The following is a 16,240-nucleotide window of genomic DNA, read 5'->3' as shown; positions in this document are numbered from 1 at the left end:
TTTCTGTCTGTTTTTGTCTCCGAAGTACACACACTCTTTTTCGACCTCTTTTGACCAAGGCATTCTCTCACAATGTCAAAGAGGCCACCTCTTATGCTTCTCTTGTTTTTTGTCTCACGTGTCAGTTTTCTGGGCCCATAACTTATTGACTTAGGTTGAAGGTGAAAATGCAGAAATACGCAGCAGTTTGAAAGTTAGTTCACTATTGTGGGATTATGGGTGACAAACATATGTAGTAAATCAGCTGATATAAACAGTGTAAGTTACCCGCAAGAATTTCATTTCGATGTGTGAAATTGGCTCGGAGTTAGCGCAGGTGCTTTCTCAATTTTAACTTTGAACTCATGCTGAAAGTGTAGAATTCGTCCACCAACTTTTTGAACTACGTTGGTGATCTCACCCGCCAGTACTTTTTTATGCATGGTACTACGCTTCTCGAAATGTCTGACACTGTTGCTTTCAATGCTGCTGCTTAAATTGAGTAGTTTTACTTTGGTAGATTTGTTTGTTTTTCCTCAATAGCCACAAAAACAATTGTCATCTGCTGTGTCATAGCGGGAATCTTATTTGCATTGCGTATGATTATTGTCTGATTAGCAACTTGTGGGTGAAGTTCACCGATTTAATCGTCATTGTTAGCCGCTGTATCTTTATCTTTGTTTTCCATATTAAAAAGTGCTGTTTTTTGGATTTTTTTTCTTGATTTTGGTTTTCGGCAAATATTTGCAAAGTTTTTTTTCTATTCCGTAGTTTTAATGACTCAGTCAGTCATCGTTTTGGGTAGCTTGTTAGTAGATATCTATTGCCTGATTTTTTTTGGAAATGGTTGTGGATTCGCTTTGTGATTGTGTTGCTTTTTGTTTCCCAATGTACTTGCCAAAGATATAGTGCCCGATATTTTGCTTAGTTCAGGTAACTGTCATGCAAACGAGTTGTTGTATGCCCATTGAAAATTTATTGCTTTAGCCGACGCTCCTTTGAGTTCATTTACTCCTTAAGAAGCGAGCGAACGTTGAGTTTCACTATCAATGATGCTTGCAATAAAAACATCTCTTATAAATTTTCCTCATTTAGCGCTACAACTTTTCCCGTCTAAAAAAAGTCCGATTATGGGTATCTGCAAAAACGGTTCAATACCAAGTAGGGGTTGTCATTGATTTTTATTGACTGCGGCATGTGATGCTCAACTTCTATTTATGAGTGTTTGCTGTACAATTAAATTGTCTGCATTTAAATTTTTTTTTGCCCCACAAATCAAATTTTTTTGATAGAACTGAGTTGTGTGACATGATTGTCGTTCAATTTGAACTAGTTCTATTTGAGTAGATCCAAAGAATTCGAATAGGAACAACTAAGTTATGAGAGTCGCAAAGAAATCATCGGTTTGAGAATAAACAAACCAAAAGCAAAAACAATTGACATGTTCCTAAGAAAGAGAAGTAGTTGCAGCTAAACATATGGTTACTCAACAAACATCGGAATTCATAGTAGATCAAGTTATCATATACTTCAAAACAATTCCGACAAGGTTGGATATAAGTACCATATAGTTCAAAATCAGATTATCAAACAATAGGAATACTTGCTTTCAGGAGGAGTCAATTTTGGAAAAGGGGTACTTGAAAATGCGAGAAAGGACCGCTAGTTTTTGTTCATTTTATGCTTATCTGCGATCTGTCGACAAAGTTGTTCTTTTTTGTCGTGCTTGGATTCTGTGTACACCCAAAGTAAAATCTCGAGTAAGATCCCATGAAAGATCTGATATCAAGTTTAATAAAAAAAAAAACATTTCATTATATTACATCTGATAAAAGTTTTTGTCATCAGATTATACATGGCGAAAATTCTCTTAAACGGCATCGTATGTTGCCAGATCTGGAAAGTCAAATTAACAAATAATTTTCCTCTCACTAAAGTCTTAATTGTGTACGAATAGTTGTGCCAAATAATGTGGACAGGTGCTTGAAAAAATAGCGAACTTGAAATTTTTTTGAAAAACAATAAAAACTCTGATTGCAGCAGTTCAGGTAGTTTTTCAAATGTTTGTTGAGTCTCAGTCTTCTATTATGACGCTTTTCGTCGCAATCTTATAGCTCTCTTTGGTAGTTTGTAGAACAAAGTTTTGGTTTAAGGTACCAGTGGATCCTGTGAATATTGAATAGCAGGAATTAGGAAAATTTTATGGTTAAACGCTTTGAGTTTTGATGTTTCACAAAAGAGCAATACAAATTTCAGCCGCTGACGGCAATCAGTTTTTGTCGATTTTTCACATCAAACTGAGTAACAACAAATATCTTTGAAGCTATGATAATATAATTTTTTATCGCTAAACATCTGATCAGATGATATTTTCGAGCAAGATCTGATTGCTGTCTTGTCAGATCTGACAAGAATATGCATCATACGTGTCAGGTTTAATTGATAGACCATTATTTAGGTTTTTTAATAAATCCTTGAATGTTGCAAATTGAGAGTTTTGCATTGGTGCATTGATTGAAATTTTTCGCTGCGCTGTGTTTGTGATGCCTGCCTACCAATAAAAAATAAGAAGTGGCTCCAAAAATCTTTGAACATGAGAAACAGTACATGGGTCTGTTTTGGTGCAGCTGAAAGACTAGCAAAACATATCAAAAAACTTAACCGACTAACGTCGGGCGAATTGCTTTCAAACGACCGGCGAGCAGTTGGCTTCGTCAACCGCTAGCCACGGTTTAGTGACCTCAGGGCACTACATCCTTATCCAGTTTCTGAAGACGAAAGTCAAATGGGTCGGACGAAAAATCGGCCGAGCGAAAAATTGCATAAAAGACAAACAGGGTTGATATTTTTGCTACAAATTGCCTTGGAGAGCAATTAACAATGGTTTCCTAAAAAGTGTTTGTTAGATCAGTTATGATAAAAAACATTTCAACTATAACTCATTGATAATAGGGATCAGAGATGATGACCTTACGCAAAAAAGATGATGACATTACGCAAGACATTAATATCTTAAGAGCCAAATCATTGTCTCAAGAGACTATCCGGTATCCCTGTTTCAAGCCAGAAATTGTTTTACAGGCTCAAAAAGATCCATACACTTCAAACACGATAAAAATTTTCCAAAAATTTGAAAAAATTGTTAATTTTATCCAAAAATTACTAAAACTGGAGTCATAAAAAAGATTACCACTCCGTTAACTCTAGAAACTATGCAGCAGCTTATTATCAAACCCTGGAGGAGGTTCGAGGGCCTCTGTTGCCGGAAAAAAATCAACAACACGAAAAATTGCAAATATTTTTAAAAATTGCTTAAATTCATGATTTTAAAATCTCGAAGAACATTCCATTACATCTCTAAACTATGCAAAAAAATATTATCAAACCCTAGAGAAAATTCCGCGGCCCTTGAGGCTAAAGAAACCTAAGAAAATGACAAAAAAATTTTTTAAAAAATTACAAAAATTGCAAGTTTTATAAAAATAAATTGCTGTAACTTGTGATAGTAAAAAGATGAAAATTAATCCATGACCAACAAGATTTTCCAGTAACTTACTATCAAACCCTAACGGAGGCTTTCTGACCTTCGAGGTTTCAAAAAATCTGAATAATGAGCATAAATGTCAAAAATTGGAAAAAAATGGATAAAAATATCAAAAGTTTGCTGAAATTCGTGATGTTAAAATCTTGCAAGACATTCCATTTAATCTAAAATATATTCAGTAACGTATTTTCAAACCCTAAAGGAGGTTGCTTGGCTCTTGAGGCTCAAAAAATCAAAAAAAAAACTTGAAAAAAAGCAAAGTCTAATAAAAAAAATTGCTAAAATTTGTGGCATTAAAAAGTTGAAGAACTATTCCATGGCCATTAAAAATTTTTCAGTAACTTATTCTCAGCCCCCTTAGGATCTTTGCTGGCCCCTGGGTCTGAGAAGACCTGAATAAAGAAAAAAATGTCCAAAAATTTGAAAAAATTGCACGTTTTGTCAAAAAATTGCTAAAATTCGTGATGTTAAAATGTTGAAACCATTCCATTACCACTAGAAACAATGCAATAACCTATTATCAGACCCTAGAGGAGGTTTTTTGACACGTAGGGTTGATAAAAATTTAAAAATGTTAAAAATTTTCAAAAACTTGAAAAAAATTGCAAAAAAATAAATTTGCGTTTTTAGCAAGCGGTTGTTCGTCAGTAGCTGGCCACGGAGGGGAGGGGGGATGCACTGGGGCAGGTTGGGGGTGGGGGCAACACTGGGGTGGGAAGGGGGCAACAGCGCATGGGGGGTGGGGGTGGGGCAATAGGGGGGGTCAACAGTGGGGTGTCTTCAACCTCTAAGAATCGCCCTTCACACCATAAGTATAAGTATAAGTCTCCTAAAGACTTTGAGCTGAAACAGAGCTGAAAGGCTCTAAGAGCACTTAATGCCCGCTGGGCGCTACCTGTTTATCCCGTTTTTGAGGATGAAAAGTCAAAAGCGTCGTCAGACGAAAAATCGGTCAAGCGAAAAATCGCATAAAAAAAAAGACCGACAGGACTAATATAATTGCTACAAACTTCGTTTGAGAGCAATTAATAAGCTCAGCTACCAATTTATTATGGTATTACGAAATATGCATTTTCCGCGTGTTTATGCGGCACTTTGTTGGGTTTGGTCTAATGAATAAAGGTTAGCTCGATGGACAGCCTGTTTCCTGGGTCCAGATCCCCAACTTGGCTATACTGGTACACTTGGTATCAACTGCCACACTCAGATTATATCCAAGCAAACCAGACTATTGGGGAGATCTCCCACACAACTCAGACCAGTTCTAGACATACATAAATTACATGCTGCTTTGACACAAATCTAAGAACTTGTTCCAGTTGTTTTTTAGACTAGCCTAATAAGCTCCATCGTTTGTTTTCATACTAAATTACGATATCAATTAAAATTCGGAGCTAATTCCTTTTCAAAGAAAAAATATGAAAAATTATGAAAAATTAACTGTTCATTGCTTCTCGAACTTCAATTTTTGCAATTTTGGAAGATGGAAAAAGCACGTCTTTCTACTATGGAAACCTGGGTCGAGGTGTCGCCGCTTAAAATCCCTAGACAAACCAATAGCTGCGAATGCGGGGTATAAGCGGTTGTAAAAATTGAGTCGATTGCGTTGAAAACACTTTCTTCGCTAAAAATGGCATATATAAAAAGTTCACTACTTACAGCATTCAGCTCCAAAACCTATGGTCACTTCACGGTGAAAATATTTTCTTCATCCCATTTCTTTCATTTATGCTAGATATTTTGGTAAAACCTCGAGCCAAGAGTTAATAGTGCGCTTCTACTTACCACTAGGAGTACATTGAACGGGAAGTAATTGACCCAAAAAGTAGAGATAAATAAAATATTCAAGGAATGGGCATTTGATAGCTCTCATGATGTGCTTCTTTTTCATATTTTCTTTTTTTTTAAAGAGTATCATATGCTAGCCAGACCAACTAGAGAACAATAACCATTTTAAAAAATTGGAAAAAGTCCCACAATGAGAAAGATTCGTGTTGATGTAGGATCTAAACGTATAATGAAGCATGTGTCCTTTGGCATAACAGGTGCGAAAACGTTCTGCTGTGTGGTTTTATTGTGGCATTACAACAATAAGAACAGATGTTATGATGCAAAGGAATAAATCAAATTTTACAAATTGGAAAAATTGTGCTGCTAAACCAGCGAATATTGCAATGCTGAAACCATTAGTAAGTATACACAATAAAATTGTTAAATTACACAAAATTCATAGCATGCTGCAATTGATAGTTAACAAACAGTAGTAATAGTTCCATGGCAAACAGATTTTTCATGATAAAAACCTCAAAGTGATTTTGCTGTACATTTTGCTCATATTCTTCAATACGTTAATACGTTAGTGAACTGGTAACCTTTATAGGCAACATTTAAGACCTTTAGACTTAAATGAGATAACACTTCGGTGTCGTACCTGTGCGTTACTAAGTTTTAATTGTAGTTCATGTTCAATTTACCTTAACGATTTATTCAAATAGCAAGAGGTTGCTATTTTTTTCATTGATATAACCCATCATTCACAGCAGAATGTCGAAAGCAGAATTTCTCCTTGAAACAAAAATTTCTCGTTCTGAACTTAAAGATTTCAACAATCATCTCAACATAACAGATGGGACAAAAACCAGAAGGTAGCAAAAACAATTAAGCAGCATAAGGTAAATCTACTAAAGTTTAAATTTTCAAACATGTCACTGTTGTCTACGATTGCTCTTAATGGCGTGTCAATTAAAAAATAATAGAACAAGGATAATTTTGTGAACAATTCCAAAAAAAACACTTGCTGGCTCAATTGCGGATGTAGAAGATAAATCGCTATAATTAGCTTTGTTCATAAGCTGGCTCTAGCAATTTTTTGTTCTTAATAATTTTCATTTTTTCAGCAATTAATTTACAAAATCGAGAAATAGACTAAGCTCATTGCTTTCCTCTCAAACTCGTCAAGGTCTCAAGTTGGACCCAATAATTTGACAATTGTCAGGTAATCTAATCGTAAAATGAACCTGCTTTTTTGAGTTTGAAAAATCCGACCATGCCACGCAACCAGTTGCGGTCTTTTTAGTTTTTTATCCGAGTACTTAAGACAATCAAAACGAAGACGATTCGCACGGCCATTTTCCAAAAGCAGATTCCTTTCGTTTTCTTCTGATTTCATTGCATAATATTGAAAATATTGCTAGATTGTTGATCAATTTGCAATAAATTGTCCCTGATCAGTAAATTTTGCGGTAAGTTTATCCTGATCAGTATCAAGGCAGCCCTGTTGAGAGCTACTTATTTCGCTTATTTCTGACTAACCGACTCTGCAAACATTGAAGGTAAATATAAAATATTAAGGCAAAGTGAATGGTATACACATATTAGTGATTAATACAAGATGGAAAAAAATTGCTCAAACATGCGCTATGTAGAAGAACAAATTCAGCTCATCCTGTGATTGATTCAGAATTCACAGAATAAATTTCCTGCTGCTGCATCCAACCACCGTAGAGAGTTTATACCCGAGGTGTCATTTTGTCCGATTTCTGTTTTTTTCCTCAAGTATGATTGTTGATTTTGACTTATATCGTTAGTAGTTATTTGTCCATCAGTGAGGTTGCCAGTTTGGTTGTATACTGGAAAGAGTCTCAGAAACGGAAAATCATTCTTAAAAAATCAACTGAACAAAATATAGAAAATTCAATTAGATATATTTTAATACAAGTACAACCAGGAACAAAATCTTTCTTCTATATAACTGAAACGACTAATTCTGCTCACACAGTAAAAGACTATCTATGCAAGGCTAACAAACTGTTCTTTTTTGAAGAAAAATTGCGAAACTGCATGAAATTGCCAAAAAAATAGTAGGAAACTTTTTGGGTAATTTTTCTCCGCTAAAACGATGTCTTATGCCCTAGAAATCTTCGTTTATTAAAAAAAAAACAGTTGCAGCAATAGGCGTCAGGTCATTGCACTTCCCAATGCGTGTCATAATTGAACAAAACGGCAGAATTGGTAAAGTAGCTTAAAAGTTGAAAAATTTTCTAAAAATCCATCAAAACAATAAAAATGTAAGATTATTTAGAAAATTTTTTAACACTATCTTATCACTAAAATATTACTACAACTTGTTAATTCAGATTGCCGCAAAAAAGGCTCATTGATTTCCAAAACATCGATTGTGATTGAAATAACAGAAAAATTCGACAAAATTTGGTTGTAAAAGATTCTTAAAGTGCAAGCAATTTGGTTAGTTTTTACCGTTAGGCATGCTCCTGTTTCCAAATCAGAGGATGATTCAAGGTCCTATTATCAATAACTATACAATACAAATTAGAGATGTTAATTAAAACTAATGCGAACAAATTTCATGGAGGGGATTCCAAAAATGGACTTCATAGGTCTATCTTGCGTTCTTTTATGACTTAGCGTTTGGAAACTAATTCTTTTCACTTTAGAATGCTTTGCTTTAGCAAGAATCGGGGAGAGCTAGCCTTGATAACTCAAAAAATAGTTCATGCGGAACCATTCTGTTGCCATTCTGAAAGTACGCAGTAACGTTTTCTTGAACCGTAAAAGTTCGCATGCCCCAAGGGTTGAAGAACTCCAAAAAATGACACAAAATTTTCAATATAAATCAAAAGAGGAAAAAGGTAATATCACTTCGCATGTTTACGTCTAAAGTATCAAAACATTCCGCCAAAATGGCCATAAAAATCAAAATTTATTGAAAATACTCAAAAAATAAGATATATGTTATTTAAATGCTGGATATATACGCTACAAATGGAGGGCCAAAACAAATACCGACACAAAAGAAAATCAAAACTAACAATGGTGCTAAAAACTCTTAGAAGACGTTTGCGAAAACGTTTCTGTAACACAAATATTTATTCATTAACAGAGCTTTGAGCTTCAAAAGTTCCATTGCCTACTCAAACAAAAATAAATCGAAAAAATTACAAAAAGTTCCCAAACAAAATTAAAAAAAACTGATAAATTAACAAACCTCAACTTTTGCTTTTTGGAAGAAGGAAAAAGCACATCTTTCTACTATGGAAACTTGGGTCGAGGTGGCGCCGTTTTAAATCCCCAAAAATTGTATAGCTGTGAATGCGGCGTATAAGCGGCTGTAAAATTTGAGTTGATTGCGTAGAAAGAACCTTCTTCGCTAAAGAAGGCATATAAAAAAGTTCACCACTTTCACAGCATTCCGCTCCAAAACCTATGGTTACTCTGTGTTGAATATAATTTCTTCATCCCAAGCAAGATATTTGGTTAAAACCTCGAGCCAAGAGTTATTAGTGCGCTTCTGCTTACCACTAGCAGTACATTGAACTCGAAGCAGTTGACCCAAAAAATTGAGATACATCAAAATTCAAAGAATGGATATTTGATAGCTTTTATGAGGAGCTTCAATTTCATATTTTCTTTTTTAAAAGAGTTTTATATGCTAGCCAGATCAACTAGTGCACAATAACCTCATTTTGAAAAATTGGAAAAAGTACACAATGAAAAAGATTCGTGTTGTTGTAGGATCTAAACTTATAAAATATGTGTCCTTTGGCATAACAGGTACCGCAGTGTTCTGCAGTTTCCTTTCATTGTGGCATTACAACAATTAGAACAGATAATATGATGCAATGGAAAATATCGAATTTAACAATTTGGAAAAATTGCGCTGCTAAGCCAGCGAAAATTGCAAAGCTGAAACCATTAGTAAGTATACAAAATCAAATTTTTAAATTACACGAAATTCATAGCATGCTCAAATTGACAATTAACAAATAGTGGTCGTAATCCCATGCTAATAAAACCTTTCCTGATAAAAACGTCAACCTGTTTGTGCTGTACATTGTTTTTCTAATTTTCTTCAAATATAACTTGGGGATTTCTCAGGTCCACTTTTCTATTCAACATTTTAAGACCTTTAGACATAAACAAGATAACACTAGTAATGGTTCCATGGCAAACAGGTTTTTCATGATAAAAACTTCAACCTAATTTTGCTTTACACTTTTCTCATTCTTCAATACGTTGGTGAATTGATCAGGTCTAGCATTCTAGGTAACCTTATAAGACCTTTAAACTTAAATGGGATAAACCTTCGCTGTCGTACATGTGCGTTACTAAGTTTTGTTTGTTTTTCACGTTCAATTGACCTTACCGATATATTCAAATAACACGGGGTTGCTATTTTTTTAGTTGATATAACCCTTCATTCAAAAAAGTCAATAAATAATGTCGAAAGCAGAATTTCTTGAAACAAAAAGTTATCGTTCTGAACCTAATGAATTTCAAAGAATTCAACCATCATCTCAACATAATAGATGTGACAAAAACAAGTATAAAGCAAAAACAATTACGCAGCATAAGGTAAGTTTACAAAAAATTAATTATTCAAATATGTCACTGATGTCTACGATTGCTCTTAATGGCGTGTCAATTAAAAAATTAATCAAAAAAAGATAATATTGTGAACACTTGAGAAATGGGCACCTGCTTGCTTAATTGCGGATTAAGAAGGTAAATCGCTATAATTAGCTCTTGTTCATAAGATGGCTCTAGCAATTTTTTGTTCTTAATAATTTTTATTTTTTCAATAAGTATTTTAAAAAATCGAGAAATAAACTTAAAGCTAATTGCTTTCTTCTCAAACTCCTCAAGGTCTCAAGTTGGACCCACTAACTTGACAATTTTCAGATAATCTAATCCTGAAATGAATCTGTTTTTTTATATCAAAATATTTGACCATGCCACGCAACAAGTTGCGGTCAATTTTAATCCAAGTATTTAAGACAACCAAAATGAACTATATTGTTTTTCATTTTGCAATAAATTTTTCCTGATCAGTATAATTTGCAATAAGGTGTTCCTGATCAGCATCAAGGCAGGCCTGCTGAGGGCTCTCTTTATTGCCTTAAAGTTTATGGTTGTAGAGCTACCTATTTCTACGCACGAAGTGGACTTGCCTAACTCTAAGTGACTAACCGCCTATATAAAACACTGAAGTTAAGTTTATGTTTCTACGGCAAAATGAATAGTATACAGATATTAGTGAATAATACAAGATAGAAAAAGTTACTCAAGCATGCGCTTTGTAGAAGAATAAATTTAGCTTAATCTGTGATTGATTCAGAATTCACAGAATAAATTTCCCGCTGCTGATCCAGCGTAGAGAGTTTTACCCCAGGTGTCAATCTGCACGTAGATTCTGCCCGATCTCTGTTTTATTCTTCGAGTATGGTTGTTGATTTAGACTTGTATCGTCAGTATTGATTTGTCCATCAGTGAGGTTGCGAGTTACAGTGTATTCTGGAATGAGTCTTGTGGAGTATTTAGGAATGAGTTTTCTTGAGAAAATTATTCTTGAAAAACCAACTGAAATGATATTTGAGAAAATCAAAAAATTACTTTTAAACACAAGTACACCTAACAACAATTTTTTTCTATGTAACTAAAACTAACTTTTTGCCCACACATTAAAAGAGTATCTATGCCAGGCTCACAAACTGTTCTCTTTTCGAAGAAAAATTGCAAAACTGCAAGAAATTGGAAAACAGTTACAAAGTCTATGGGTAATTTTTATATGCAAGAACAATGTCTTATGCCCTAGAAATCTTCTTTTAACTGACAAAAAGATGCAGAAATAGGAATCAGGTTATTTCTTTTCCCAATGCGACCTATAAATGAGCGAAATATCAGAATTAAAAAGCTTTAAAACTTGAAAAATAGCGCTCTGTTGCGAACAACGATTGTGATTGAAATAAAAGAAAGAATCGATAAAATTGAAATTGCAAAAGTTTTTTAAAGTGTAAAAAATTTTGTTTCGCTTTTGCGTTAAGCATACTCCTGTTTCCAAATCAGAGGATGATTCAAGGGCCTATTATCAATACCTATACAATACAAATTAGAGATGTTAATTAAAACTTATGCGAACAAAGTTCACGGAGGGGATTCCAAAAATGGACTTCATAGTTCTATCTTGCGTTCTTTTATGACTTAGCGTTTGGAAACTAATTCTTTTCACTTTAGAATGCTTGGCTTTAGCAAGAATCGGGGAGAGCTAGCCTTGATAACTCAAAAAATAGTTCATGCGAAACCATTCTGTTGCCATTCTGAAAGTACGCAGTAACGTTTTCTTGAACCGTAAAAGTTTGCTTACCCCAAGGGTTGAAGAACTCCAAAAAATGACTTAAAATTTTCAATATAAATCAAAAAATGAAAAAGATAATATCACTTCGCATGTTTACGTTTAAAGTATCAAAACATTCCGCCAAAATGGTCAAAAAAATAAAATTTCTCTAAGAACACTCAATGAACTTAGATAACTGTCAGTTAAATTCCAGTTATATACGCGCCGAATGGAAGGCCGAAACATTTATCGACACAAAAAACTCAAAATTAACAATGGTGTTTAAAAATTTCTAAAATTGTTTGCAAAATTGTTTCTGTAATACAAATATTTATTCTTTAACATAGTTTTGAGCTTCAAAAATTTCAGTGCCCCGTCAAAGTAGAAGTATTGAAAAAAAAGTACTAAAAGTAAATACAATCACAAAAATATTAGAGGAAAATTATTTATCTAAAAAATAATGAGATCCACATAGTCAAAATTTTTTCTGTGTTTGAAAAAACATTTCATTAACCCACTTGCACGCTTTATTGAGGTCTGAAGAAATTTATTTTTTTTATCCCGTATCAAAAGCTAAAGGTTGTGGAATAAGATCTGAAAACATCTTACAAAAAAAGAGCACCAATACAATCCAAATCTTTTGATATATTATATAAACTATTATATATAAACAAAATTAAAAGCAAAGCGAAACTTAAAGCTACTAGAGTAGAATGAATTGCTCTCGAACAACAGACGAGGGCAATTTAATCTAGAGGGGCCGAAAGTTAGAAATGTTGTCTGGGTGCAAAAAACTTGAACCACACTTCTTTGATCGCCGCACTTCCAGGACACCAGCCCAACATCTTAAACAATAAGCTATAATGCTGCTGACCCTCTTTCGCTCCCACCCAAATTTTGCATTAGCAACGAACTTTATTACAGAAAGAGAGCTCTCCTAGATCACTCAAAGTGACAAATTAAGTGTGTAATTCATAAACTCAGAAAGAATTTAAAATGCAACCTCTCGATTTTTTAAAAAAAATTCTGCTCAATCAGTGCACTCCGCAATACCAGTCCGAAAAAAGCTAAAAACAAAAAAGCAAATAATCGGTAATGGGAACGAAAACACAAATTTATACTTTTTTCAGTTAAAAATTGCAATTAAAAAACTTTCAAATCTTTAGCAATACCTATATAATAGTTTGAGGTTTTGTAGCGAACAAGAAAAGCTATAGCTAATTGCTTTATTCAGAAAAAATAAGCAAAAATACTTTAAAAAATTTGCACAAATTGAATTAAAGCTAAGCTCCTTTACTAGCAATCACGATCCAAACCGAAAATCATAATAGGAAAGACGACTAAATCACAAAAATATTCTTCAGTAACCAAAAAATTCACCAGGTGCTAAAAATAAAATAGGATTACAAAAACTACTAAAAAAGCTTCCAACATGGCAAAATGTAAAATAAACTCAAATTTGCGCCTAAGAGTCGCTAGATGATCAGAAGGCCTCCCAACGCACTAAAACTAGTTTAGATGATTGAAACAAACAACGGATTCCGGTAAAGTTAAGTTAAATTTAAAAACACCGCCGACTAATGGCGGGTAAATTGCTCAAGCAACCGGTTGCTTGAGCAATTTACCCGAAGCGGTGGGCGGGAGCCCATAGGGTCAAGCGATTGGGTTGGGTAAGATTGTGAGGGCTATAGAGGAGAGGGGGTCAAACCCACCAGGCAGAGGAGGGTGGATTGGGGGTGTGAGTTGTGGGGTGGGGCGACAAACTTCGCCAAATTTTCAAGATTATGAGCCGCCCTTCACAACAAAAAATTAGTTCCTCACTTTTGGTTCGACTGCTTTCTGAAGAAAAGGTTTAGGCGAAAGGCTCTAAGAGAACTTAATGCCTTCCAAGAGTTACCTGTTTGCCCCGTTTTGAGGACAAAAAGTCGGACGAAACATTGGTCAGGCAAAAACTCGCATTAAAAAAGACCCCAGGACCAATTTAATTGATGAACTTCGTTTTAGAGCAACTACTATCTGTTTCGAAAAATCCGCACGTGGTCAAAAAAATGCTCGCTTAGCAAACTTTTTTTCATGCCTACTTATCTCGTTCTCTCTCTCTCTCTCTCTCTCTCTCTCTCTCTCTCTCTCTCTCTCCAGAATATTATATGAATGGAAACCGCTCTAGATTGTCCCTGCTTTTGACTTTTGTTCGGCAGGTTAACCTAAACACCTAAACACGCTTAATCACGAGCAGCATTTGGCTTCCTCTAAAACACTTCAAATAGAAGTCAGTGATTAAAACAAAATTAATCGTCATTACTCTTCTTGGTGTCAAAAAAGACAGAGCACCACTATGATCCAAATTCTTTGGATTGTAAAAAGTAGAAGCGCCATAATATCCGGCTGATAAGTTGAGGGCGGCTATTAAACAGTTTTATCGCCAATTATTGTAAAAATTTATTAACCCCCATTCTTTTCCTTTTTCTGTTTTCCATTTTTTGTTAGTTGCGCTTCTTTCTCAACATGTGACAAAATTTGTAATTTTTTCTAAAAAGAATCGAATCTTGCCTCTGAAGGCTACAGCATAATGTTTCTCTGTTTTCACTAAAATGCGTAAACAAAATGTGGAAAATTGACTGAAAAGAATATATTCCCCATTTTGAAAAATGTTGGAACAATAAATTGAAATAGTATTACGCTTTAATATCAACTATAGATGCTTTATTAACATCTGAGCACTCGAAAATTTTAATTTTTAACTTTTAAAGATTTGATTGTCAGGATTTCCGTTAAAAATGCAGCACCTGTTTGACGTCGAATCTTTTTAAACAAATCGACTGTTATCTGACAAATGCCTCTCAAAACACATAAGCGGTTTGACTCATCGGCCTGTTTAATCCAGAAGCGAAGGTGATCTGACTGCAGTTTGCTTTAGACGGGGCGACATTACAACCTCGCTCATGAGGGGCTTCTTAATTCTATTTGTTTCAGTCGGTGAGAGGGTAGGGGTAAGTATAGTCTGCTATTGAGGGGGATATTTTCGGAAAGGCGCTGAAACTTACACTATAGATACCATTCGGGATTTTCTATGGTCGCGTCGATTTGCGCTACGGCATGGAAATTTGAACTTTTAAAAGACTTCATTGCCGTTTTGTTACACAGAAAATATACTTAAACCTGCTTTGTTCTTTTACTAGTTGCAGTTTGTTACTGAGCAATATGATGATTTTCACCGACAAAAATATCAAAACACGTCAATTTAACATTAAGATTATTTCATAGCATGCGTACAATCGCCACAAGAATGACAGTTTTCAGGCAAAAAAAATCCACAAAACCAGCGATAAGGTCAAAAAATCTGAAACAATATTCTTAACGATATTTAAAAAGATCTGTAACAACCCATGATTCAAGTGAGCATTTGATTAGTTTCTTCCTTTTACTTTTTATGCTTCATTGCTTGGTAGTTAGAAGTTCGTTGGTCTTTATTATTAGTTCCATGCCTTCATTCAAGTCAAAGTGAACGCCTTTTGGTAACACAAGGCGGAAATCTTTCGAGGCGCAAAAACTCTAAAACTGAACTGTATGTAAAACTTGTATCATTGTTCTGATTTCTGAGTTCAGCGAGCTTTAAAAATCAATTAATCAAATCTCGATTCTCTTAAACATCAAAAAAAAACAATGAAGAAACAAAGTATTCTTTTTGGAAAATCTTAATTCCGAGATTTTCTGGTAATTCTAATAAATAAAACCAAGTCAAACGCACGCTCATAAATACTACGTTATTCTCTGCATAATACTAACGGGTAGGTTTGCTAGATTGGTAACAGGAGTTCCTGAACACAATCCCTGAACACAATACCAAAAACAGACATTACTGGTTTTCAAAAAGTTGTCTTCGAATGAGACTTTCGAATCAGCACAAATATAATTTATCATCTTGATCTGGAGAACGGAATAATAAGATAAATTGCGAAGCAAATTCTATTGGTTTCACCCAACTTTCAAAAACTTACGCAATTTTTGTGTTCCTTGGCGGAACCAACAAAAATAAATGTGCAGATAATAGTAGTTGGTTCGGAACCAAACGTGAAAAGAACGAAGGCCGCGTGCCAAAATGACCATATCGACGAATACCGTTTGCTTGATTTTGCCAGATAAAATGGTACGGGGGATATTTCGCCTCATCACCCAATTTGAGCTATAAAGTAATTTGCAAAACCGGCTAGTGCCTCGCAAAAAAGCACATCGCAATCCTGAGGTGTATGGTGACGACAATCAACTGTACACCGACAGCCCATTTTTCCACTTAGGTTAAGAGCTGGTGCAACATAGTACCATCATTCGCTGGACGATGATACTAGACAGGTCTATAAAGGCCTTCGGAATGCTCTTGAATAGTAGAATCCCTTAATTAGTAGTTCTGAAGGAGTAGCCATTTAAAATCCTTTAAATACTAGTTCACAAGGTGTAGGTTCCACTGATAAACTTAACAATTGAATGGATTCGGTGATGAATAAGGTGGCTATCAGTCAAAATAACAATAACTCTAGGAGAGACCCCAGGCGACCAAGTATCATATAGGACAAAACAATTTTCTCAAT

General features: G+C 34.6%; 1 protein-coding gene across 1 annotated transcript in view; it reads right to left on the bottom strand.

The window, feature by feature from the left end:
• Nucleotides 1–5,696, bottom strand: part of LOC142335311 (uncharacterized) — a 101,221-nt gene extending 95,525 nt beyond the window's left edge. The window contains exon 1 of the mRNA XM_075383758.1: nucleotides 5,309–5,696. Within this exon, the coding sequence (XP_075239873.1) occupies nucleotides 5,309–5,441 (133 nt within the window). The 5' untranslated portion in view covers nucleotides 5,442–5,696. The remainder of the gene's footprint in view (nucleotides 1–5,308) is intronic.
• Between the last annotated feature and the right edge of the window lie 10,544 nt (nucleotides 5,697–16,240).

Source organism: Convolutriloba macropyga, chromosome 2, assembly GCF_964194025.1.
Source record: "Convolutriloba macropyga chromosome 2, txConMacr16.3, whole genome shotgun sequence".
Lineage (NCBI taxonomy): Eukaryota > Metazoa > Xenacoelomorpha > Acoela > Convolutidae > Convolutriloba > Convolutriloba macropyga.
Note: the sequence above shows the minus strand (reverse complement) of the source record. Positions and strands in the feature narration are given on the sequence as shown.